Source organism: Oenanthe melanoleuca, chromosome 10 (genome assembly GCF_029582105.1).
Source record: "Oenanthe melanoleuca isolate GR-GAL-2019-014 chromosome 10, OMel1.0, whole genome shotgun sequence".
Taxonomy (NCBI): domain Eukaryota; kingdom Metazoa; phylum Chordata; class Aves; order Passeriformes; family Muscicapidae; genus Oenanthe; species Oenanthe melanoleuca.
Window position 1 is genome coordinate 7513836 of NC_079344.1, and position 27979 is coordinate 7541814.

The window sequence follows — 27979 nt, forward strand, 5'->3', positions numbered from 1 at the left end:
TAAGTTTCTACAATCATTTTTATTAGTTATGGAAGAATCCCCCACTAGTATTTACATAGTGCAAAAAAGCTGTTATTACTCCAAAAAGTATGGTAGACAGAACAGTTATCCTTCATACAGCAAAAAAGAAATGGAACAAACCCCTTCATATTGTATTTTATAATGGTTTTTCTACTGCTTTAACCTAAATATTACTATAAATTTTAAGACATTAAAGATTAAACAGCTTTTCCTTATTAGAATCTATTTAAAAAGTAAATTATATGAACTATTTATGAACACTTAGAACGTGGGCTGTGCCAACTGGGTTTCTACTTTCAGCATTTCCACTCACTGGTGAGGAAGTTTTGGGTTGAACATTCTCATGTTTCCTTGCAGGGTGAGTAGAGACCCCCCGTTCCAGGTTTCTATGGCTTGTTTCTGCTGGGTTTTGTTAACAAATTGCCATGTCTAATTTTTAAATGGCTGACACTGAAATCAACTGAACAGTTTCATTAGTTGGCACAACTTCACAAGAAATACTTAATGACAGTTTTAGCAACAGCAGCTTTTCAAACAATAATACTTTTTTACATACATATTTAAAGTAACATTATTAAAATTTAAGCTTGTGTTAAAGAACTCGACAGAACCACATTGTGTAAGCTCCCACCCACCCCATAAAGACACCTCTTAGCTTGACCAGAAGAACACCAACAAGTGCATTACTGAACATTTTCTATAATGAATTTTTAAAACACAGGTCAATACCCTCTGTCACTGTTTAGCTCCAATCCTACAACAGCCTGCACACAACTTAAGCAGATAAACAGGCCACCAATCTAAGCCAGTGGCACTAACACTCCAAAGTATGTGTGAGCAGGATCAGGGCCTTAGCCTTAATCAGACATTGCTACTTGGTCCAAGTAAGGACAGAAGTTCTTCAGAATATTTCCCTTTTAACAGATTTGTAATCCATTTTTTATTATTGACAGAGATACTTAAGAGTATTTATATAAATAGGTTGTATACATAGCCACCTCTATGAGTTTCAAAGATCCCTACCCCTACCACAGATACATTATTTTTGATTTTACCAGATAAAGCAAGTGGTGAAATCATTTCTATAAACAATGCCTTAAGAAAAGTAGATTTGTTTCCCGAATAATTATTTTCACAACAAAAATATCTATACACCTATAACTACAGAAACATCTTTTCATGGGGACAGTAACAACCTGTATAAACTGCACACTTTTACACTGAAATAGAAATTCAACTACTTTTTAAAAAAATCATGGTATTGTAGAACATTTGTATGCTTTCTTCTTAAATTCTGTTGATAATAGAACCAAAATTACCACAGTGAGATACTCTCCTTAAGTGCTTCAAGTGGCAAGGAACTTCGCTAATTTCTGATGCAAATGGATCACTCCCAAAGGAATGGCAATTTCATTCTTACAGTTATTGCTTATTCCCAGCTTATCAAAAAGGAAGCACTAAACCCAGTATTCTTTACTCAGTTTCAGTTTGCTCCCCTAAGGGTGATCTGCCACATTTTAAAAAGAGACTAGTTCCTTATTTGCTGGCAAATTGAGAGATAATTATAAGTGCTGTATCACTTTCAAGAACTCTATTAAACTTGTAGCAAAATTGCAATTAAACAGTGGGCTGAATATTACAAGACTTCTTTGATATAAATGTCAGAAAACTTTAAAATGACAGTCCAAGTTCAGAAAAGACATATAAAAAGATACACCTTTGATGTTAATACTTCAAGATCAAAAGTTATTTGAATCACTGGCACTGAAAAAGCAAAAGAAGGAACTACAAACACCTTTGTTTTTTGATGTTCTGGCAAAGTTTTGCCCTCAGTGTATGCACTGATCTCACCTGTGCTGAGATGTGCTTACACATCCAAGGGCGAGTTTTGCTTGTCAGCAGTTCAAACACCTGTCATGTCCTAAAGCAAAAACTCTTAAAACATACAGACAGTAGAAATCTGCCATAGGGACAGTAAAAGGTTTAACATTCAGGAGGCATCATTCCTTAGTCTTTGTTTTCCTATAAAATGCCTGTTCTAACCTAGGAAGATTACACTAAGGAGCTAAGAACGTGACACAACAGCCAGTTGCCGTAGCAGCTCACTACACTGCTTATCTACATAGCATTTGCTATGCCTATAGCTATCAAAGCATTATTTACATAATACACAGTTTCTATTATTCTCATGAGCATCCACAAACCCAGGGCTAGATGGCTTCTAAACCTGGAGTCTTTATTTTCCCAGTGCAACTTAAAACACCAGCATCACTACTGCTATAAACATTGGTCCCATGTTCCTAAGTGTGGACTGAACACCCAGCTTGGCTAACTTCAGTTTTCTGTGGTTTTCAGCCTACCCAGAGGCTTTTCATGCATTTTGATACAAGTGATCAAGAAAAAGGAAGTGAAATTAAAAGAAACATATTTGCTATGAAAGTGTTATTCACGTGAGTTACTCTTTGGCTACTCTTGTAGTGAAGCTCCTACTGCTTGCAGTTTCAGTATATCCCTTGTCAATACCAGACAAAGATGAAAAACAGACTCCTGACGTGCAAGGTTTAGATACACACTCCACCCTTCAGTCTGAAACAAATTCATAATCAGTTAATGCATTTCACTTTAGTATTTGGAACAGAACACGGAATTCTCTAGCAACAGGTATGTTTCAGGGAGGGCATATTTTTGTTTATTTTTACCTTTACATCACTGAAATACTTCCCCAAACTACAGGGCACTTCCTCATTTCCTGGAATAACTACTTTCTTCTCTATCTAGAGGTCAACTCCTAAAGCTGTTTCAACTGCAAGAAGAGACAAAGAGGTCACGTTTTCAGCAGGAGTTCTTAAGATACATCCTGGCCAGGATCACAGCATGCAGGTGAATGCAGAGATAGCCACATCATTCACACTTGCTGTTAAAGGATTATTCTTGCTTTCTGCAGTGTTATGCAGAATACAATATGCAAAACAGCATTCCTGAGGTAAGTGACAGGAGAGAGAGGAAGTCATCAGTTTACTAAAAGCCCTGAATAGAGATTATGGTTAATGAGTCACTTAGTGTGGTTTGGCAAACAGCAACTGCAGAGAGAATGGGGAAATTTTGTTTTCTTTCCTGTTTTTTTTTTTTAAAATGCAATATTTCTACCTTGTAAAGAAAACCTGCAAAACATTAACTACATCCCTCTGGTTTAAAGTTTTTCTGGAATCCAAGTTATTATAGCTTATTGTAACCATCTCAGTTAGCAGTTTTTTAATGATGCATTCACCAACATCAACTCAAAAGCTGCATCTATCTTAGCATAAGAATCACACACAATTTCTCTACTATTTAATTCTCATTAAGATTGCAAATGGCTTTTTCTAGCTTTTCATGAAAGAGAATCAAAATCTTCCTTTTATTTCTAGATAGAACTAGAAAGTCATGGCCAACTACACTGACAGGCCTAGTATAACACTATACCACCAACATGAATTGTTGGTAATTTTTGCCAGTGTTAATGCAGGTTACCTGTTTGAAAATATGCTTAAGAGTCACAACTTGAATGAATTTTACTTAAAACTGGTCAGTTACAAGATGTTTCCTTTTACAAAAGATCAAATTAATGCTTACTGACAACTTTCCCACACAGTTTCTAATCTGGGAAATCAATACTGATTAAGAGCTAAGATAGTTTTCAAATCAAGGAAGTGACAGCTACAAAAATATTGGTGTGAATTAAATACACGTATTAAATGTTTAACAGTGCAAAATGTTGAGATGAAGCATATGGAATAATGGCTGCAACCTTTACAACAGTTAGTTTTAATATAATTTCTAAAAAGTTCCTGAGTTTCTGCTTATTTTTTACGGCATATAGATGGAATCTGTGTGTTCTTTATTCAAAGAACTGCAGATGGTGGGTTTATGTTGAGTGTTACTTGCATGCTTATCATTTGTCCATTCCTCCCCATCAGTGATGGGATCAGCCTGCTCTGAAGTCTCTAATTCTTCCTCTTCACTTTGTTCTGCATTGTCTTCTTCAGCACCACTGAGGGTCTTCCCGAGCTGCAGTGTCTCCATAGTTCTCTGGGTCTCTGAAACCCAAGATTCAATTCTGCTATTAAGCTGAACTTCTACGGAAATTGGTTCATGGGTGTAATCCTCATCATCATCATCTTCCTCTTCCTCCTCCTCTTCCAGCATTCCTGGCACAAGAGTACTGGTGGTACTGGTCATGGAGGAATTCAGAAGATCTCTGCAGCTGCCATCCAGGGATCCTGTTTCTGTACTCTGCTGTGAGGCCCATTCCAGATTGTCATCTGGTTTCACCTCATCTTTGTCACCTGGCGTGGGTTTTCCATGATTTGTTGCTGAGGTAGCACCAGTTGTAGCCAGAGGTGGTTGTTTATTAAGAGTGATTTTTTCCATTTGGCCATTGCTAGCTTTTTCTGGTACTGCAGCCTTGCACACAGATTCTCTCTCATTTTCAGAGGTCTCTAACCCATCAGATGTTTCCACCATATTTCTCCAGTTGGTTTCTACAAATTTTGAAAGAAGTTTAAGTAGGAAACATTAACTTCTTGTATATAAAAATATTTCTCCTGAGCATGCAATAACAGCCAAAATAGCAAAATGAACTAATAATAGTAATATTATTCTATGCTTTCTAGAAAAATTTCTACTAGAAAAAAGAAGGGAAGAGGAGAGACAACAGAAAGAGCTGTGAATAACTCTGGCTTTTTACAGTACCCTGAAGCCCACATTACAAAGCTGAAAGTTTGTGCCACTTAGTTTTCTGTGTAAACATCAAGTGTAGCACGAGGAGTAGTCAAAGAGGTCACTCTCAAGTATAAATTTAAAGAAAAAAATTGCCACCATCTAAAGTCATTCATTTAAGGATTTCTTATAAAATATTTAACTCCTGCAATTAATTCAAGATACCACAAAAGAATTCACTAAAAGAACAGCATTCTCTTTAATTCACTCTCAGACCTAAAAAGGGGCAGCCTTTGAATTCTAACAAGTAGACTCCCTCTTAAATTCCTTTTCACCTGGGCTTAAGTAACTGGATAAATGAACCCACTTTTTTGCTCACAGTGGAATCATTCACTGCCATTTCAAGTTTAAAAATTTAAGCTACATGTCCTATCTTCAGAGACTTTATATTTTAGTTCCTGCTGTCATCAGCTCTTCCTCAGTCATATGATCAATTCTGTGCTATCAGTTTTAAAACAGGTCAATAAAACTGGAAAAGCCACCTCCACTGATATTAGGTACCTATAACACTTCTGAGGACTAGAAATTATTATTTGCTATAGAAAAAAAGTATTTATGAAATTAACTGAAGACTAACTGATCTTTTCTTACCTCTGGATATTGTAAAATAATGTAAATTTGGAAGAAGGATTGCATCTTTAGCCACATTTCACAACAAACAGCATTTGGAAAAGCCCCTATTTAAAAAGGTAAGCTTTAACTACTCACCATATTCTTTCTCATTGACCTCAGATATGGGTTCAGAAATAACACTACAGAATGAGATAGCACTTGCTGCAGAAGGGTTACGAGAATGACCCATGTGATGCGGGGCCTTCTTGACATTCTTCAAGGCTTCTTCTGCCTGTTCCTGTTCCATTGCAGCCACCATGTCCCTGTAGGCTTTCCTGGCCTCTTCAGTCAGGGATACCAGCTTATTAAACAGATCCTAAGTATAAAGGCAGTTTTATCAGCAGTAATTCTTACTAACAGTTTTCACTTTGGATTACTCATTTTGGTCCAAGGTATACTACATAAGAGCCTCAAGATTAACACCAAATACCTCAACTTGAACTAAGAATTAGTTCTTCTCTCTATTCAATAATAAAAACACCACTTCAAAGTTTATGCAACTTTGAAGAGATGAATAGTATCCTAAAGTATGTCCTTCTTACATTCTTAAGCCTTCCAGAGAATTTCAGATTACAGTTTAAGTCTATTTAAAAGCTACAATGAGATATTGTGACCAAAGTGTTTCAGCACAGTCTCTTAGTACCATAAAGACTGAATTTGAGAAAAGACACTGTAATATAGATGAGATCAGGGTTATTATCAAAAGTGTATTAGGTGTGCTCTTGATGCCAAATCAATTCTTCACTACAAGGAACATAATTATTTACTCCAGCCATTTATGTGATTGGAATTACTCACCTCAGCACCTGAGTAGTTGAAGATACCCACAACACTGACAGGAACCAGCTTGTTCACACAGCGGCCAAGAGCCTTGCGGCCAAGAGCAAAGACAAATGGAATTTCTTGTTCCCGTGCCATGGCTATTACATTATATAGAGCCTCATCTAGTCCACCTTGAAAAAAGCAATTTTAAATAGGTATCTAGTCACTTGAAGTTATCATATGGCATGATACAACCCTCTAATGCACTTTAACTGCAATTAGTAAAACTGCAATACACATCAGCAGCTCCCAAGTCCCAGAGGATAATACAAAATACATTTCAAGTGTAGCAAATGAGTACAAATGAAGGTGATATTCTGTATTCTCTATTAGTCCTGCACACAAACCAGAGCTTCACAGGTCTTTTCTTAAGCACAGCTATCCTCCTGTCTCAGGATGCCTCTGTTTATACTTCTGGTTGTGGCAACATGTTTTGGTTGGCTAACTAACCAGTCCACATCCTTCTTAAGGAATCTTCCTCAAAAGCAGCCTGAGCTCAGAACTCTGCAAGGTGTATTGAACACAGAATGAAGTAACACACAAAGTAAGCTTCAATTCTACAATATCTAATTTTCTTTAAGCTTTTCATGAACGAGTTCCTTCCAGAATGGAGCAGAAAAGAATAAATGTGGAATGGCAATTACCCACTTGGAGTCTGGAAGTGTTACATCATGCATAGTAACAAATGCTTCTAACCTTGCTAATTAACACATTTAATGAGCACAAGAAAACTGAAAAGAGCCAAGTGCACCACTTGTTTTTATAATTTATACCTTTTGACTGAATTTTTTCGCAGTTGGGGGAGATGATTACACACTTGATCTTGTTTAGTTTCATGTGCTTCGTAACCTCACGCAACCCCATAACGAGTCTTCTCCTTGCTTTAGCTCTCGTGGGATCCTTTTGGTAAATCCGCTCCTGGAAGCTGACAAGCTCTTGCAATAGGAGAGTCACGCACTCATCTATTTCTTTACTTAGAACCTGGTTACAGTATCTGTCAATTCAAAACAACATTGACAAGTGTCAGCATTGCTACTTCACAAATGCTAGCATAATCAAGGCTTCACCCAGCCTTTATGCAAATGAAAAGAATTTTACTTCCTCAGAAGAGTTATTTGACTTCAGTAAAAGTCATTAAAAAAATTTAGAAATCAGATCACAAGCTAAGTTAAAAATACATCCTTAAAATATTTGTATGTGTAGTAATATCCCTTACTTCAAGAAGCCAATCAAAAAAAATTAAAATCAAAAATACAAACAAATACTTCAAGAAGTGCCTGAAGCAATTTTCTTCTTCTTAATTCAGTACATTATAAAGATACATTAATAAAAACACCCTAACACATTAAGAGGTACTATTACACTATTTTAAACATCCCTAAGTATTCCTTCCTTTCCCATCCAAAGCACACATAGTCTTCCTTCAAAAAATATTTTTCAGAGAATACTCCCATCTTGCTTATTTGCTGTGGCAACCAAAGTCTCAAGTGAGTGTGTGTACATATATACACACATATTTGTGTACAAACACAAGCGATCCATTTAGGGGAAAAATAAAGAAAATACTTGCAGAACCTTCTGTTTCTGAAAGGGAAGCTTAATGAACATAAGCTCTTTAGTCTACTAAAGCTACCCACACTTAAAACACAAGGGTGACTGAAGTGCAAGCATTGAATTTATATTAATAAAGCAGAAGTCTTACTCTCTGAATCTCTTGCTGTGAATTTTGGTTATTGCAGAAGATGCCATTGGACTGCCTATTCCAGAGCTAGCAGGTGAACCTTGTGACACTGGAGTCATGCAGTACGGAGAATTCTGACTTGCTGGAGAAAGTGAAGTATCACTAGGCATACTCAGACCAGTTTCTGAAAGGCAATTTTAAAACATTATAAAATACAAATAGAGTTTTTATTGTGTTATTGCTCCCTTACTCTGTCCAAATTCCATTCTGAAAACACTGTTATTCTTCCCTCCCATTATGGAGGGGCAGGGGAAAGGGGAGAAAAAAAAACTGAACACACATCCACCACTCAGCATGGACTGGATAAATAAGCAATATTTGAATATTCATTAAAAAAACATATCTTGAGCTTACTTTGGAAAAATCAATAAAACAGAAGAAAAAACCAAACCTGTTTAAATGTTATTACTCCTTCCAACAATTTCTTACTAGATAAATATATATATATAAAAATATAAAATACTCAACTAACTTATTCCTAGAATGTCTAGGATTTTCCCACTCTAGTCAGACAGGTCATTCAGAAGAAAAAGTAATGAAGCAGTACATGCAGAATCCTGACAGACACCTCCTTCCCCCACTCCCACTGCCCCAAATGTGTTGAAGATACTGAAAGTTCTCTGGATTTGCTCAGGACTGCTGCTGAAAATTGACAATCCAGACATTGCAGCTGATTGACATGTTCAACAAACTGGAAAACCCTATTTACAGTTTGCAACTTCTATAGCTGGAACACTTTCAGTATGTTCATCATTAAAAAGTACTGTGATCACAGCATGGTTGACAAGAGGTCACATTTTGCTTGCTTATCAAAAATACTATCAACTCAGATGTGTGCTGGGAACACTCGGTTGAGATGATAAAATGCTGAATAGAGATCATTTATGGATAACCCATAGTGTACTGAGCCTTCCACAACTGAGGGACAGGCAAGACATTTCAGAAGAGGGTTTCAACTGCTAGTATTTCATAAAGTCAAAAAAAAAAAGCTAGAAGATAACATCAATAAATTGTGTGACATAAGAAAAAGACAAAATATGAAAATAAGCAGATTAGTTCTGCTGAGGGGGAATGATGGGCATCTAGAGATATAGAGACCAACCTTCCTGAGAGGCCACCTCCTGAGACTGGTCAGCAGTCAAGTTTAAATGAGCTTCTTTCTGTTCATCAGAACCCAGAAGGTTGTGGTCAGCTGAAAAACGGCCTTTCTTCTCTTCTCTCTCTTTCAAAATAATCTAGAAACAAAACCAACAGCCGTCAACACCTGAAAATTAGAAATACCTGTAAAGAATAACATCCCTTTCACTGAACACGAGTATAAGTGAGTTGTTCTGAACCTTCCTACATGCCAGGATGGAAACACTAGAAATCATTTAAGTTTCCTCTTTGATCTCAAAGAGTATTTCACTGCAGCATTTTACAAATGGTATACTCAATACACACTTCTACATAAATAGTACTTTCAATAGTTTGTTTTCACAGCTTCCTTTCTGATACATAATATTCACTTATTAACAAATCCTCATCCCCGTGCCTGTAAAGGAATACCTTATGCAGGCATCCTAGTCATCTTTATGAAGCACCTCAATAAAGACAATCCTTTCTATAAAAGAAAGTGCAAAGGTAAGTAGCCATGGATATACTGCTATTACTATCATGCTTAATAGCAACAACATAAAAGCCTTGACAACAAAGAGTTGAGACAACATTTCTGAACAGGTGAATTCCTCTAACTTGGATCACAGGCAGGTCAGAAGGCGGCCTATATTTTTGGGGCTCACTTTCTTAGATTGTACCTTCTGATCTCCAGATAGATATATATACTCCATATACTCTATTCCTTCTGCATATACCTAATTTATGACTGCATGAATATAGATCATATACGAGCAATTAATTATTTCTAAGTTTACTCAAAAATTGTGGGTTCGCTTCAAGTTCTTAACCCATCTGTATAAAAAGGAGTAGGAAAAACTAAGGTTAGCATACTACATTGCACTCCAGACTAGAAATCAGCCACATGAAAATACTATGGAAGCTTTCCCATGTGTCCTAGGGCCTGTAGTTAAAAAAAGAAAAACACCCTTGCAATCTGTATTGAGGTACATTTTTAACTTCAACTGATTACATGTATATATATACATAAGTTTTGTTACATGTCTAGATACAAAGGAGAGGGCGGGCACCAGTTTAGCAGGAACTGGAGGCAGAAGCTCGTAACTCCCTTGCCCTATGTTCATGGGAGCTAGTACTCAACTAAGAAAACAACACGTTTTCTTTTTATTTTTGAAGCATGAGTGTGGGTCAAAACACTCCAAGGCTGGCACATTTACCTTTTTAAGTGCTGTAGGGCGTTTCAGTTTTGCAATCTCTCTCTCTTTTCCTCTTTTCACTTTCGGAGCAGTTGAATCCAAAGGATTAAGGCAACCCATAGATGGCTGTCCCTTTGTTAAGGACTTTCTGCTGGCAGATTCTTTGGTATGAAAGGGAGCAGCGCTGCCAACTAAATACAAGATAGATATTAATTTCACCAAAAGACATGTCAGCTTTATTTCACACTGTTTTCAGAATTTCCACTGATGAATTTTCTAAGTAGATTTTCCTTCCTTGGAAAAAAAGCAGTTCATAATGACAGGAAAATTACATCATCAGATATTGTTGCTTCCAGATGGTTTTAAGCTTTCTTTAACTTAGCCTCATGTTTTAGGAAACTGTGCATTCCAGGAATTATTTTAATAAATGGTAAGGGGTCCCTCTCAAATGACTATATGTAGCTTTTTTAGTTAGATAATGATGGTACGATAAATCACAAATATTAATCCAAACACTGATTTTCAGTTGTTAAAGACTTGAATAGTTGACAGGACAAAACAGATGAGAGAGTGCAGCATGTAGTTAAGTGGATCTTTTGCCAGAAAGAACAAAACAAGTGCTGTCTCCAATGGAAATGCCACAATTCTTTGCTGAGCTTTGTTTGATATAACCTTGCCAACTTGAATGAATGTTTGAACACTGCTGAAACTCAAAGCAGGTAAAGGAACCAACACACCAGAAGGAAAAATGGTAACTATGTGCATAATGATGGACTCCAGGCTTCATACAAGAGCTTAGGAATCAAATCAGTGGGGTTATAATAAGTAATTACAAAAATGTCAATTCTGCATTTGGCAGCAAGTATTAAAAAAAAGTTAATTTAATGTTTTGTTGATACAGGCATAGCAAAAAAGCTTAATTAGGCCATTGTATACATTCATGATAGAACTATAACCTAGTATTCGGTGTATGTCATCTTATTTTTTAACTGATACAGTAGAACTACACAAAAGCTACAGAAAAAGCAATATTGATTCTGAGAAAAGATACTTCCAGGATTAAATAACTAAATAGACTATGATTCTTCAGAAACCTGACACCTAAGAACAAGAAGAGGAAAGAAGGGAATGACTGCTCAGTCTTAGTAATACAAAAGCTGCGAAAGCTAGTAAAATTTTTAGTTAGACCACAAAAAAAATCCATTACTGATCTCCATTCCAAAAAAACACACCAGGAAGAAAGTTTCTCCACACAGGATGTAGTAAGGTTACAATTGATTGACATTGGACATTATGGATGGTAAAAGCATAAGGCAGAAACAATGGACAGTTTAACAAACAAATTTGATTTGAGAAAGCCTTGCGTTAGGAGACCTTGAACCATAAATAGCAGAAATGGGAAGAATATCATAAGGACATATCCCTCCATATCACAGTCATGGGTACCATCTCTTTCAAAGAGTATTTTGTAATATCTTTAGTAGATGCTCCTTTAACATATTAATTTCAGCACTGAATTCTCTCAGGGCACAAGTCCTGAGTTTTGACTAGCAGGTCTTTCTAAAAGACATTTGGCCTCAGCTCTATATGGATTTTCACCATTGAGTACTGCAGCTCAGAGGATGATAGCACAAGTAATTTATTGAGAAATGCATTAAAAATATTTTTTCCAGGTTTTTAATCATGCTTATATTCAAAAGCTAAAATTTGAAAGAAAACAAACATTTCAGATGCTCAGATCAACCACACTCATGTTGGCACAAAATGTATTTAGGTATTGTCAGGCACATTAGAAATACCTGTATATGAGAGAGGCCTGGTGTTGGTGATCTGACGAGCTTTCATTGCTTGCTGCTGCTTTTCAAGAGCTGCTAACATGTCACCCAAATCTAACTGAACAGGGGTCTTGCTCTTCTTTCCAGCTGCTTTTGATAAAGCCTCCTGCAACAGGAACATCGTATACAATAAATACAAAGAAATGGTGCCTGCAACATTCTTTACAAAGAGATTACTGCTATTAGAGAGTAAGAGGAGCAACAGGTTACTGATCCTCCTCTTGAGGAAGTGCAGGGGATGGGCAGGGTGCTACACACTTGAAGTTTTTTCTGTTCCATGCTTATCTCTGAATACTCTTGAGCTGTTGCAAGTGCTGCAGCCAAGGCCTTCTTCTTCTGACTTTTTGCACGCTTTGGTACAGAGGTTGTAATGGGAATTGGAGTTTGGACTATATTGATTGGAGAATTCTCTGGTAAGTCATCCAACTAGAATTTGAAACAAAATGAAAACCCCACAATTAAAAGACCTTTCACTCCAGACCACCAAAAGTGCACCATTTCAGAAATCAAAACACCTAAGGCTTTGATTACTAATGCGACATTTTAAATAATTACAGCTACATAACACAAGTTAATAAGCCAGTTAATAAAACTTATTTCATTTTTGTATGGGAAAGGTACTCGATTTAGCTTCAATTATGGCTTCAGAAGGTTTTCCCCTCTGCTTACTAAATAAAGAATTCCCCCTCTCCAAGATTTCATATAGGACTTGACGTTCCTGGAAAGCAGCCAAATATATTAAGCAATCTATAGGTACAGTTCTGCAACATAATATTTAAGTAAATTATATACAAAAAGAAGTACCTTTCCAACAATGTTTCCATACTCTTAAAGCAGATGCAGTTTGAAATTAAAGAAACTACACAAACTGCAATTATTTTGAAAAACTGACACCATTACTACATATTTGCAGATTTAATAATTTAAGAGATGTCTGCATGAAAAGCATTATGATGCAGTAGTCCCAGCGTGGAACAGTCTGTGATACTGAGTGTCCATAACATGTATCTTGCAACCTCATTTGCGGAGAAAAATCCTGAAGTGTTTTTTTTTTTTTGTTTTTTTTTTTGTTTTTTTGTTTTTTTTTTAAACACAAACTGAATAGTCTCAAGAGACAATGCTTTGAAGAAAATTACTTACTACTTTGGGTGAAATCTTTTGCTGGATGCTACTACTTTTGCTGCTGCCATTATCACTATTTAGCTCTGGAAACTCATCTTCATCCTAAACAATAAAGAAATTAAGAATAAAAAGGATGGAACGAAAGGCATGGACTGAAACTGCTTAAGGTAGAAAAACAAATTGAATCCCTAAGTCCCACAAACTAGAATGGATTAAGTGACACTAACAGAAAATAAACAAGAATTAGGAAAGCATTTCTGTATCCAAATAGTATTTTTTAAAAGAAAAAAAAAATCCTATTACAATTAGAGGGGATAAACCAGCAAACACACTAATTTCTATCTAGTGCTTGAAGGCTGCTTATTTAATCTGTCAGCCACAGAGTGTTCTAAATTGCTGCACTTTTCACAACACAAGTCTCTTTCTGTACACTAAGAAAGGATCATCTAATAAATTAGTGATCTTGACTGTACACCTTTTGGAGCCAAATCTTTTGTAACTTCCCATTGAGGACATCACTTATTCCACACACAATTGGAATTGTTATTATGTGGAAAGAGTTTTCATACAACAGTACCTCAAAATACAGAGGTTCAGGACTCTGCTCCGCTCTGCTCGACTGGCTTGCAGCTAAAGGTTTTTCATGTCGTTTCTGCAAACTCTGCATTCTTTCTGAAGATGTGCTGTGGTCCCTGCATCTGAAACCAGACTGAAAAACACAAACCTGATTGGCATTTTGCAATTTCAATTTTTCAAGCTATACAGATGCATGCATATAAAACTTTCTCATGCCTGCTAATCAGCAACTAGGTATGTCTTCAGAGGATAAACTGTGTTTTGGTGCTCTAAATTTTTTTTGTGGGGGCTTTCTGGTGGGTTTTTGGTTTTCTTTTTCTTTAAAGCCTGCACAAAAATTCTGCAGACAGCACCAGATTATTGCTCCCTCTCAAGACAAAACATCTTTAAATTTATAACTTAAACAAAAAGGTTTCTTTTGGCCAAACACAAACTCAGGAGGTGCTGGTGACTCCAACAGCCATTGAACCATGGGAACTATCTGTAACCACGATCACTCCAAGAACTTTCTCTCACTATATAATTATTCTGCATGCAGTTACTGCCTTTTCAACACATTTTTAATGACAATGCATATGCACACAGCTCTCCAAAGGCCAAAGAGAACAGCATGTGACAGGTAGGTGGGAACCCATGTGCAAAATCAGTGGGTAAAAACCAGTGGATGACTTGAATTTCACATTTATACTTACCTATTTCTCAAGAAAACTTCCTACAGACTTCATACCAATTTAGTTTCAACAGAAAATAGTTTCTAGGACAATTCTGTCTTGAGGTACAGTGAATTTGGCTGAGGCAACCTCATTTAAAATTTTTTGTGTCAGCTTTGCTTTTAAATATCTAAAATAACTACCAGATTTAGATCTTAACTGACTGGATGAAACAAAGTCTGGTTCCTCCTACTGTACCAATGCCATAAACTAACAATAGTTTGACAACAGGTTATAAAAAGATTCAGAACTGCTACACTGCCAGATAGAAGCTTGTGGATGCTTGTTTCTATAATAAACCCACAGTTAACAAACAGAAAGACTCAAAACAACTTAACAATTCCATCTAAAAACCTAAACAGGCCAAGCTAGCTCACATATGTTTGCACAAACAAGCGTGTTTATACAAAGCTCCACTTGGAGCTCAGATTTCTTGTCTGCAATAACAGAGTTCAAGCAAAACCTACATTTAAACAAAGGCAAATGTTTCAGCCTTCTTTGTACCCATCTGGACCACCTGCCCAAATAAAATGTCTCAAGATTAGACAGGCCACCTTATCCTTTCTTCTCACTAATTACAGAAATCATATCTCACTTGAAATAAGTCTCACAGATTCAAACTTTAGCATAAAATAATTTTGAGCCATTAAGAAATAATAAACATGCTTAAAAAATGGTATGCTAATGTAAATTTAAAAAACAAAGTTTTGCAGACAACAGGAGTGAGAACACAGGATTCTAGTTCACCACCACATCAGAATTTTTTTTTTCTTCTGAAGTGTGAATGGGTCAAAACCTGAACTTTCCCACACCCACACCCTGCCTAACGTCATTTCACAGGTTGCTTTATACATGCAATGTTCTTCCTAGGTAGATACATATAAAGCACAGGCTATAGGCAGAAGACTGACAAGGATATTAAACCATACAGATATATATATATACACACACATATATATATGATGCAGAGCTAGATCAAAAAACATACCAGTTGGAAATGTGCAAATGAGCAACTATACTTTAAGGTTGCGTTTCCACAGTTTTTCATTAAATATTTTTTGTATATTAATTTTATAACTCACTCCAAATTCCTTATTTTTCCATATTATAAAAAGCCCCAAATACTTAAATTAAGAACCACTGACAGCATACCTGTGGATTATTTCTTTGCTCAGCTTGTCTTCCACCTCTAGAAAAGGTCAGAGTTTTTTCAATCCAAGGTTTTTTTTGAGTTGCTTGAGAATTTACATTAGTCCAACCTATACCAGCTGAAAGAGGAGTGCCATCTATGAAAAACTGAATTATTATCCGGAACACATCATAATGATTCATATGCCACCAGAGCCAGGAACACAATCCTGATACAAATAAAGTTCTTGGATAAAGTCTAATTCTCCTGTGACAACACTTGCTTCCGTAGCTATTCTCAGATGCTGGCAGAGTCACCTTTATGGAGCATTCAAGCTGCCAAGAATTGATCATCACAAAGCAGTAAGAAAGGAAATATCAGGTTCACATCCATACCAATTTCCATTCAGTCTTAAATAGCAATCCCTGGCATTACCTACTACTACCAGACTAATCAAACTATTTGTTCATGGTATATGTAAAGCTTCTAAAAAGTATGAGTGCTTCTGAAATAGAGAATGAGAACTCATTGGCTCTGTTACTATCCAGGTATGAACTGCAGCCCAAAAGGGTAAGGAAGTCTGAGGGCACACTAAACAGAAGCACAGCTTTGTCTGAATGCTTCCACTGGAGTCTCTAGGTTTTTTTTTTTAACCCATTAAAGAAAGGCAGCTGTTAATAAATTACTAGTGATAGCTATACACTACTTCATTCAGCAAGCAACAGGTGTTTCAGTGGAGGTGATTGGAAATCACAGTAAAGATACATCCTCAGAAGTATCTGATCAGCTAGAGCAGCATGCTTAAGTAGATCAAGAGGTATACAAAGCAAAAATACAAATGCAACCCAACCAAATTTTACACAGCTCACCAGTCAAGACAATGCTTACTTGTATTTATCGATGGTTCTACAACCTGAAAAGGAAAAAAAACCACAGTATTTTAGTAATTTTCCTGAGTCTGTAGGCTACAAATATAGTTAGGTTACTCAGTTATGTTTACATACATTCATTGCACAAGAATCTGTATTTCTTGAAGGCATAGCTGCAGCCTGGTTATTGCCATGCTTAGGACTACAATAGCCACTGTCACTGTCAATGTCTGCCTCACTGGCACCCTGTTCACTGGAGGACTCTGCAGCAGGGTGAGAGGTTCTCCGGCGCCTGCCTTTCGACTTCCAAAGCATCGTGGAGGCGCTCTCAGAAAGTGACTTATTGGCTATATCTGAAGGAAAGTCTTCAAGAAACAATAAAAATAAAATTACTTGTGTGGGAATTGGTAAGAGACACAAAAAAGTTACACATCATAAAAACAAATTTTAAAAGTTAGTCTTTGCATTAAACCAGCATTGAACTTAAATTATGTCTAGGTCCAATTGCTATTGATAAGCAACTCCTTCAAGAGTTGGCAAAGTCTCTGCAGGAGTACCATGTTACTGCAACATTATAAGGCAACATATTGAGTAGATATCTGCAACCATCAGCATCTTTTCTTCATTATCCTTTTGAGCTGCAAAGGTATCTCTTAAAAGCTGCATCAAAATCAGGTCCAGCCTCTTTTAGAAAAGATTACAACTGACATCTCATTCTAGTCATTTCATACACCCAGATCTTAAACAAATTACCTGTTTGCTGTGATGCATCAACCAACAAAACAATCTTTGATCTGTTCTCAGGACCTGATGAACTGGTCTCCTTCTGAGTGGCAACATTTTTCACTGGAGGACGTTTATTTTTTATGTGCATCTGTAACTGCTGTTGCTGTTTTCAAACATTGCCATACACAAAAAAAAAAAAAAAAGTTGACAAAAAATGAGATATATACTTCCTCTGCAAAGACATTTTCTTTACACAGTTCTACTTATCCTGATCAAAAGCAGACTTACTTTTTGAATGACTGGTCCCCTGTTACTGCTTCTGCTCCGCTGAGTGGACAATGGAAAGACCTGGCCTGATGGGCTGGGACGCTCGGTGCATTCTGCAGTAACTGTACTTACAGCATTGGCTGCTTGAAAGGGTGCAGGATAGGGCGTAGGGAAAGGGTGATAGAAACCCATGACCTGAGCACATGGTGCTGGCATCAGCTGATAGTAAGTGTATTCTGTAGAAACAGGTGGCTGTGCAGATATTATAGGATAAGCAAGGTATGGTCCTGCAGGATTTGGGCTGGGTTGCTGCCATCTGATGTCACTGTTATATAACGGAAACTGTCTATTTAGAAAAAAAAAAAAAAAAAAAAAAAAAGGAAAGAGAACTGCTCAGTAAGTCTTCCCCCCTCAAAGAAAATTCAGACCTTTATCACAATCCCTTTAAAAACAATAGTTCTATTATTATAAGTTCCTAAACTCAACATATTTTAACTAGTTATATGAAGAAAGCTGGATACAGCTACACACAATACAGAATCAGCTACATGGCACCATGCTATGTTGCACCATGGCAGGACCCAAGCTGGACACCCAAAGCTTTGCTTCATTCAGAGAAGCATCAGAGATTCAGACAAAAAAACCTTCTCATTGCCCTAGAAGATGCAAAAGCACAGCAAGCGACTTTGGGAGGGATTTGTACAGACCTTCATAGCCAGGAAAAAAAGGGCAACAAAGAATATGAATGGAGAAGAGCAAAGCGAAGGAAACAGGTAAAAGACTGAGGACAGAGAAACTCCCTCCTCATACATGAAGGGTTAAATATAGAGAACAAAAAAACTGAATATACAGCCCACAATGCCTAGAGGTTTCAATTCATTTAAAAACAGATCATCTTCCATGAAGATCACAACCACTTATTACCTGTTGGATTGGTTTTCCTGTACAAATGGATAGCAAGTGATCAGGTAGCTAGGGATTGGAGTTGGTTCCATGCCATTAATTCCTCCACTATCGTTAGGAAGTGCCATTGGGATCATTAGTGTTTCTGGACCCTTCTTCTGAGGAATAAATGGTTCTACTTCTGCTGACAGCTTGACATTCTTAAGAGAAAAGAAAATGTCTTCATTAATTACAATCATAAATTGCTTGGGAAAATTTAGATTCATAAAGTTGTATGCAAAGCACCATGAACAGCAGGCAAATGGATGACAAGGCTACAAGATTTCTGCAGTAAACCAAGAGAGTTGGAAAACAGTTGGCAAGTGGTTATTGCATCTTTCCAATCAATGCAGAGTGTAATCCAGACCACCAACATTTAGCATTTGTGTTAACCTTTACAAGTGCAATGCAAACACTAATTAAAAGGGACTGAAGCTCAGATCTTGCAGAGGATATATGAGTTGGAGCACATAACAAAACCAAATTAGCAGTGTATGTGGAGCACAGTTGTGTAGGCTTTCAGAAGTGAAACCAACATATGGAAGATGTAGTAATGCCCGGCCTGCTCTACAAAACTGACCATGTTTCTAGGCAATTATAAAAAAGACTTTTCAGCACTAAATCACAGTTTAACTGCTAAGAGATGATGCACCACAGAAGAACCCTCCCCACACATTCTACCTGCACTTGAACATACTTTAAAGTGTTAAGATTACGATTAAAAGTTGTCATGAAGAAGGCTTAGAAATAAGTTTTAAACAGTTCTTTCAAAGAAAACAATCTACTCCTGAATCCTGAGGGTATCCTTAGTTTAAGATGGTTTTGCTCACATTTTTGGTTTTAGCTGCATCTTACACATAAACAACAAAAAATGCTGTATTCAGTAAGACGACTGCAGCACCAAAGAACCCTCAAATTCTATATTCCACTATAATTTGCATTCAGATGAAAATAATATTTTTTTTATAATTAAGCTGCAATTTTTACAAAAGTGTCTCACATTACTACCTCACGGAGTACCAAATCCTAAGAAGATTCTTTCTAAAGAAGGACTCCAGACATTTTTTCCTTCCATATGCCTACAAAATAATCTCAAAGTTAACACATAACCCATGTGAATACATGCTCTTATAGCAGAAAAACAAAATCCTAAAGGTTTGCAGAAGACAGTCTTTTATCCTTGCTACTACCTCCAGAACATCCACGTGAGCTGAAATAGTAAAATGGGAGCTCTGGAAGTATCATGACAAGTAGATCCACACCTACCACACACTTCTCACTCCATGCCTTTGCTCTGTGCCACATCCACAATCCATCCATGGACAGCCTTCCCACCCAACATCTGAATTTTCAAGTTCCCAAAACAAATTCTACTTAAATAAGATCCCATACTGGTTTAGCAGCATGAGAGTGGAAGAGGTGGAAAGGGCAAATCCAAAAACCTTTTGAAAATACAGTTGTCTCAATTAAAAAACTATGTCTTTCAAACTGACAAGACACACTATTCTTGGCAGGAAAGTATTTTTAAATGAGTGTTCTGAAAATGCTTATGGCTATAATATGAATATATAGATATATATGTAGATATAGATGGAATATAATATATGGAAGGATGTCCCATCCCTAGAATTCGTTCAAGGCCAGCTTGGATGGGGCTTTGAGCAACCTGGTGTAAGTGAAGGTGCCCCTGCCTATGGCAGGGGTTTGGAATCAAATGAGTTTTAAGATCTATTTCAATGCAGGGCAGCCTGATTCTATAATCACAGATAAAAATATCACTCCTACTCAACAAGGTCTGCATTACAGCAGAACAGTCACCTTCATATCAATTAAATGCATTTCTTTATCATTAGTAGAGGGTGAACATTCCTTTCTTCTATAGTAACTCTTCTAATTCCTGCAGTTCCATTCAGAGGAAAAGCTGTGGGGCAGCTGCTTCAGCAGCACTGAACTTGTGCAACACAAATCAAACCCAGCACTACCCAGAGCTTCCTCTCTGGCCTTGGGCACATCTCTCAGCTGCCTCGTGACTCGCCTACCCCTCTCCAAAGTTCCAAGGCATTCTCCTCAACACAAGAGAAAGACTTCTCATGTTTTTTTTTTAAGTGTTTATGTACAGTGAACACATAATAAGTACCAGAAATACCAACACTGAAATCTCTCCCTGAAAGCTAAGAGTTTTTTTAATGCTATTTCAAGACTGTGAGGCAAAAATATTTGCTTAAGAATAGATTCAGTTATGGGCTGGCCTACAAAACTAGATCAGAGATGATTCTGAATTGGAAGAGACCCACATGGGTCATCAAGGCAGCCCTTTCACAAATGGCCTATATGGGGATTGAACCCACAGCATCATGAGCACCCTGCTCTAACCCACTGGGCAACCAAAAAAAAACACTAAAGGAATACACCAAGGGTGCTTCATCCACAGAACACGCAAGAGGAAAACCAGGATGAGTGCTTTCTAAGTGTGGTATTCCTAAGGAAACACTGAAAACTGTCCAACAACTATTCCTAACCTGCTGATCACTATTCTACCACAACATGCCAAGTGAACTTTAGCCAAGATACTAAAAATAAACTCTGGCCCAGAAAATAGTCAAAACATTCTATTTGTCATTCATGCTGGGACCACATTTCCCATTTTAAGGGTCTTTGCTATATGCCTGTCTGCTCTTTCCTTTATTTGGGAAACACAAATTTGTGAAAATACAAAAAACATTCTTTATTGACAAACCTCCTGCAGAATGGTCTCATGACAATGATTTTTGTGATATTATACTACATCATCACTTATTAGGATATTATATATTAGGATTATGAGAGAGTCTTTCACATCAGATACTAAAAACAGAGCTGTACCTGATCCAAGCAGGAAGCGAGGGAATTCCCACCTGCAAGGCTGCCATAGCAAAACATTTCTTGTCAATTCTCAAAGATAATCTCTACCTTACTTTTACATCCAAGGTGAACTGGATAAAATTTGACTTATTTAAATATGTCCAGCAAAAAGAGGGTATGTTGGGGTTTTTGCTTGTTTTAAATTAATTAAAAAACCTCCACAAGACTCAACACTCTTATAACATAATTTTATGAATTTAGGAAAATAATTCATATTATTCTGCTTGGTTTAATTAGGTTCAAACATTTCACAGATGCCCAAACTAGAAAGACAGCTTTAATTCTTCCTTTCCTGTTGCTCAGTCTCTTATACAGGTTATGATTACTATTGCTATGACAAAGCAATTGCCTGATATAATTAATTACCATTTTCTGTACAGCTCAAAACAAGTTTAGCTTACCTGTAATGGTAAAATAAAGATACAGCAGATCTTGTAATCATAAACACATATGAGTGCATTTGAAAGTTAAATCCTTTCTTTGCTTACAGAACTTGGGGAGTGTCTGTTATTTAAAGGAATCAAAACTGAATTTCACATACCTCTTACATGCATTATACCTTAAACACTTCTCTTGCGCAGTTTAGTCTGCACTTACAGGTTTGGTTGGTTTATGGAGGTTGGGTTGTTTTAATCCTTTCAAGAAACTTGTTTTGGCAAAGGATTTAGGGCAAACTTGTGTTTTCAGATTTTGCATTTTGTTCTGTAACGCACAGACACATACATACACCAATTCATCAAAACAGCAACTGAAAACTTAGAAACCTCAGTACAGATGTTTCAAAATCACTCTGCAAGCATAATACACCCAATCCTCACATAACTTATACATTTCATTGGACAACAAGGCCCCATTTTCATTTTGGGGTAGAAAACAAAGGCAGCTCAAGTGTATTACCAACTAAACTAAATTAACTTCAACATATTGCTTCCTTAGAGCATTTTACCAGTCTTCCAAAAATACCTCAAGAGTTCTGCGTTACACAGGCTGTGTCTTCAGATGAGGGCAATAAACTTGCCAAACTCAAAGCAAAAAGAGGAAGCAAATGTACTAAGTCAGTTCAGACTGCTAACCAAACCAAAACATCAACAGAATTAACTCTCCAGGATGATTCTCCAGATATCTCAGCACATTTCACAGATGGCCAGCGGTTTCACTGGACAAGTGAGGGAAACAAAAGAGCAACGCTAAGTATGTGGTCTGAAGTTATCTTAGCAGATCTTCTCAGGACTACAGATTTCTCAGCTAGGAGGAAATGTTGGTGAAGATAGACAGCAGAGTACCTCCTCTTTTTGATAAATAGCATTAAATAGAAAACAAAAGAACCATCAATCAATTTAGTATCAAGTAAAGCTGATGCTAATTTCTCATTTTACTGGACAAGCAGAAGACATCTCCTACTGAAACTTGTTATTTCTTCTAACAGGAATGGCTCCTTTGGCGAGCTACAGAAACAGCAACGCCAAAGAAGCAGTTTGGTGGTGGGTTTGGTTTTTAAAAAACTGACATGCTTAAGACTCACTGGAAAATGCAACCAATAGCAGATGAAGTAAACTCCAGAACACAAGACAAGCTCCTTTTTGTTTCAGGAGCAAACAAGAAAATGCATAAAACAACGTGCATGCAAATAATATGTGAACACAATTCCTCAGAGATTTCACCCACACAGTACAAATGGAGTGCCAAGTGCACACGAACGGCACAAACAGGACTGATCATGCCACTGGTTTGTAACCACAGACAGGAAAGATTTGTCAAACACAAAAAGAAGAGAAGGCTGCTACACTTTCCCTAATCCTTACAACAGAGCACTTGGGATACAAGCTTATGCTTTAATTGCTCTCACAGTATTGAGATTTATTTTGGCTCGCATCCTCTAAAGCAAATTAGGGCTTTGCCACTGCCATCAGTAAATGCAGGGTCAGACCTTAATACAAAATAATATGTGGTTTGATCACGCCATCTAAAAGCAAACACTGAAAATACTGCAAGAATGAACTAATTTTTGACTGCAAACTTTTCATTGTTTGTTCAACCTTCCATATCACAAAACCAAACAAAGCTTTATTGAAATCAACCTTTGATAACCAAACTCAATTCTAAATATAAATTTAAATCATGCTGAAACATCAGATTTTCAATCAGCTGCCTATTAATGGAAACACACCCCTTCAAAAGAAACCGAGATTTAGACAGAAGCCTCTTTTGTAGATAACCCTAGTTTCAATTTACAAAACGTTTTGCAGTAGCTCATTACATATTTCAGTCCAACAATTACAAGTCTTTCAAGACAGCATATATACTGAAGAGCTCTTTTGTTTCCCATATAAAAGCTACTGTAGTCATCAACAGCTGCAAAGACAGAAGATGGCACAAGCAGGAACAGACTGGTAAACTTTGTGCTATAGTTAAAGCACTGTACATTTAATCTTAGAAAAGTTTTTGTTCATTGTAGTCTAATGCCATTCAGCATTTTCCATTAAATAGGATCTCTGTCATCCTGCTCTCAGAGGAGAAGGCTTAGATATCAAACTCACCATTTACAGGGTGAGAAAACAGACACAGATGCCACATCTCAGAGGGCTGTAATAAAATCAGCTGTTTTACTGTCTCAAAGTCTGGAAACAAGAAGTCTCATCCCAAAGTAAAATAAAAACATAGCTCAAACTTTTTTTTTTTTTTAAAGAAAAACAATCCTGTTTCTGAATTCTGGACTTCATCATTTAAACGCCATGTTAGTAGTAAGGCAAGTCACAGTTCATCTATTTTAAGATAAACTTTACAAATATGGAAGCCATTGTTTCTATAATTAGTTGCTTCTAAGTGGCAGATACCTCGGGAATGGTAAATATGCAGTCCAACTGGAAACACCAGCAGCAGGCCTGGGCTTCATTTAACGAAGCACAAAATTTAATCTTCCCTATTTACATTTAACATAGTCATTTCAACACAGCACTTAAAGCAAATACACTATGAAGTGAGTCTTTCCCTTTTCCCTCAGCTCATAAAAAGGGAATAGTGAATAATTATCTTCCCTTTCACAGGATTAAGTATCATGATCAGGACATAACAAAGCTAAATATTTAACATTTTTACCTATATATAGAAAAGAAGCAAGTGGCACAACATGACAAGCTGGGATGTTTGAAATCAAAGCCAGAATATTCTAAGAAAAAGTGTGGGAATAAAATTTAAGACTTACACAAAGCTTGTCCAAAGGAAAAAAAAAAGCTACCAAAATGATCCTCTTCACTTACCTACTTTTCAGCATTTAACAGAACAAACTTCTAAACTCATGCTATCTAATGAAGTAGTAATATTTGAGTGCTTTGTGTGTACTAAAAGTGTATCCTTTTAAGTGTACTAAAAGGGTTAATCCAAACTATTTATGTAAATCACTTTCCTGATCTCTACACACTAGTCAATGATAAAGAATTTTGTGCTCAAACAGATTCATGGAATCACATCAATAACATTTAAATTCACCAGAGTGAATTCTAAAATGAGACAATACTAAACTCACAAAATCCAAACTGTTCCGCACTTTCAGGATTCAAAAGAAAGCAATGTGCAAACAATACAGGAAACCAGACATTTTCCAGTTTGCCTCAGTTGAAAAATCTGCCATGGATAAGAAACACTGAAGGAAACTGGACAGGATAAAAGAGCACAAAACATTGATCTAGATCTATGGCAACCATATTGTCAAGCCACCTGTTGAGTGGTCAAGAATAGCAGAGGCAAGCAGAACAGGCTGTCTTTAAGCAATGCTAAAACAAAACACAGGTCACTGATTTTGCAACTTCACCTGATTTCTCAACTGTACTAAAGGAACCAACTGTCTTAATCACAGGGCAAGACAAAAGTATAAGACAGAAAAATCAAAGCACAGCAGTACCTTTGAAAGGGGAAGTTGCTTCTCTTCAGTTTTCTATCATATTCTGCTTAAACAGAAAGGGTATCATCTGCTGAGCTCTCCCTTGTAGGAAAATTACACTTAACTACTGAAACCCATACACTTTTTAATGGGAACAATTTTGTTCCAGTGTAGTTTTTTCTGTGTGTAAGTAAACTTACACACCCACTACAAAAATTACAATTACTCCTATCATTAAATAATTGTTCTTAAGCAGCTTTATTCTGATTTCATCTATATCAGCTGCCAAAATATCACTGAGCATATTATAATAAGTCATACCAGAATTTAGGTAACAGAAACCTTAAAGGCAATCCAAATGCAACATATTTTTTATCAATTAGGTGTCCAAATGATCTTGTGACAAGAAATCTCATACTGACTCACTAAGCCAACACCACAAAACTCTGTTTACCCACCAAAAGCATCTGTGATCTTCCTTTAATCTTGAAATACCACACTAACACAGTACAATAGTCCTAGCTGCTCACACTCAATTCCAGGGTAGCTACTTCTATAAGCACAGAGTTAAAATAGTGTGCCTGGGAGAGCATTCTGAGGCAAAGGAAAGAGAGAATGAGTGCTGCTAACACACATTTGGAGGCTTTAATATTCATTTATCAGATGGCAGCACAGGAAGAGAAAAGAGACCAAACACAGAAAAAATGAAATGGCTCCCAAAACTGATGCAACCTTACCAAACACTTGCACTGGTAACAGTGATTATTTAAATTCTTACAGCACAAAAGGGTCAAACCCAAAGCATCTAGCAGTCTCCTAATCAAGATGCTACTGTATAATGAGCAGACAAAAGCAACAAGATTGTTAAATCATTTCAGAAACTCATCAGGTATTAATTATTTGTCTGCCCAGAAGCCTTACTAGGGGATAAGGAAGCAACAGGACCAGATAAGCTGCAAACATAATAAACAAGATGATTCCTGCTTCAGAGCTTAACTATACCTCCAAGTTGAAATACCGCACTAAGTTAAGAGAATCAGAGTCAACACTTTATACTGTAAATAACACAACAACTCTCTGTTTTCATGAACTATTTTGACAGATGAAAAGAGAATGGTTTGATAAGGACATGTGTGTGAACCTCGAGTACTGAAGAGCTCAAGCAACAAGGAATAAATATTTCACAAGTGTACTGCAGTACTAATTACAGATGAAACAAAGGGAAAAAATACCACCCCACCACACCTAAATCAAACATTTTAAAGCAGAAAGTACTACAGATTAGACTAACATAAGTTTTAGAATAAGATCAGGTTTTTTACATGAAGGCAAATAAAAAGCATTTAAAAAATTAAAATCATTATCACACCAGAAAGCCACAGTGGGAGGAGCCATACTGTAATAAGACACACTGTTCACAAACTTCCTTAGATATATGTACAGAAGGAAAAGCAGTGTATCTTTAGAGAGTGCATTATTAGTCATTATCTACTCTGCTACAGGAACCTGTGTTATTTTATTCCTTAGCCCTACTATTAGAACCCCTGAAAACTAGGAAACAAAGAGCTGTAAATCACCAATTTTCCACACGTTCTGCTAAAAGAGAAGCTTAAAAGTAATATCGGGCTCTAACAGATGACATCACTCATTTCAGATACATCTTTTAGAACTACCTCCTGATGTTGAAATGTTTTATTGCAAATCTGTAACAAACTACACAAATTCTTAAGTCCCTGCTTCTGTTTCTTGATATCCACACTTTAAAAGCTCTTAAGAATAATGCAAACTGATTACATTGCAAAGCCAAGCTTAATACGGAAGAAAAAAAATACAGCGACCTGTAGAATTAGCGAGCTACACCCACTCAGCTATGAGGAGACCATCAGCTGTGTCCTATCATTGAAGGCTTTAGCCCATGACACTTACAGGATTTCAACAACAGTGACGCCTCAATTGTGCTGCTAAGTTCTCAAAGAAACCTGTTCCTTTCTCAAGAAAGCAAGTCTCTACTACTGACCAGGCAGGCTTAAACTAAATGTCATTAACTGCAATACCTCCCTGAGCTTGAAACAAAGCCTGAAGGAACAGGGGAGAGAAGAACAAAACCGAGTTCAGAATTCCCTTGGAATTCCCAGGGGAGCCGCTCCCGGCTTCCCAGCTCCCCTGGACAGCGGGGCCGGGCGCGGCCTGACGCCTCCCGCCGGGGAGGGCACGGCGCCGGCGGACACACACCGAGCTCCGGCTCCCAGCCCAGAACGCCCTGGCGGCACACACCGAGGCCGCTCTCCGCCGGGCCGGGCCGGGCCGGCTGCCTCTCACGGCCGGTCCCGGCGCCCCCCGCCCGCAGGCCGCGAGCCGCGCCCCGCCCTGCCGTGCGCTGCCGCCGCTCGGCCGCTGCCGCCGGCCCTGCCGGGGCGACACAGCCGGGCCCGCTCCGCTCCCCGCCCTCACCGCAGCCCCTCCCGCCGCGGCTGCTCGCGGTCCCTTCGCACCTTGTCCGCTTTGTCCATGGCTCCAGCTGCGCCGGGCGGCGGCTCTAATGCGGGCGGCGGAGCGCCCAGGCCGCCTCCCCCATGGCGCTGCTTCCCCCGCCGCGCTCCGCACACGCCCGGAGCAGCGCCGGACCCGCTCGCGGTTATCACGGGAACCGGGACCGGCTACGCCACGGCCAGGGCGGGACGGGCGGCGGGGAGGGACCAGCTGGGACGGAAGCCGGGCGGGCTCAGGCTAGGAACGCCTTCGCTCCCCCCCACGGCGGG

At 37.8% G+C, this 27979-nt stretch overlaps 1 protein-coding gene across 1 annotated transcript; it reads right to left on the minus strand.

Annotated features, from left to right (window-relative positions):
• SECISBP2L (SECIS binding protein 2 like) lies at positions 1 to 27928 on the minus strand. The gene is made up of 18 exons (XM_056500198.1): positions 27713 to 27928; positions 18425 to 18603; positions 17522 to 17846; positions 17261 to 17396; positions 16643 to 16872; positions 16527 to 16551; positions 15662 to 15777; positions 13801 to 13932; positions 13242 to 13325; positions 12360 to 12527; positions 12066 to 12207; positions 10288 to 10457; positions 9057 to 9189; positions 7916 to 8078; positions 6987 to 7207; positions 6190 to 6344; positions 5488 to 5707; positions 1 to 4541 (listed from the first exon to the last, which is right to left on the minus strand). The coding sequence occupies exons 1-18, from the start codon at positions 27728 to 27730 to the stop codon at positions 3868 to 3870; spliced, it is 3291 nt and encodes a 1096-aa protein (XP_056356173.1). The 5' UTR covers positions 27731 to 27928; the 3' UTR covers positions 1 to 3867.
• Between the last annotated feature and the right edge of the window lie 51 nt (positions 27929 to 27979).

Excerpts from the sequence above, each read along its gene's own strand:
- SECISBP2L (XM_056500198.1), bottom strand. Across the intron at positions 12,208-12,359 it reads TGGAACAGAAAAAACTTCAA|GAGGCTTTATCAAAAGCAGC; the intron begins GTGTGTAGCACC and ends TTCCTGTTGCAG. Across the intron at positions 9,190-10,287 it reads GCCCTACAGCACTTAAAAAG|ATTATTTTGAAAGAGAGAGA; the intron begins GTAAATGTGCCA and ends TTTTGTTTCTAG.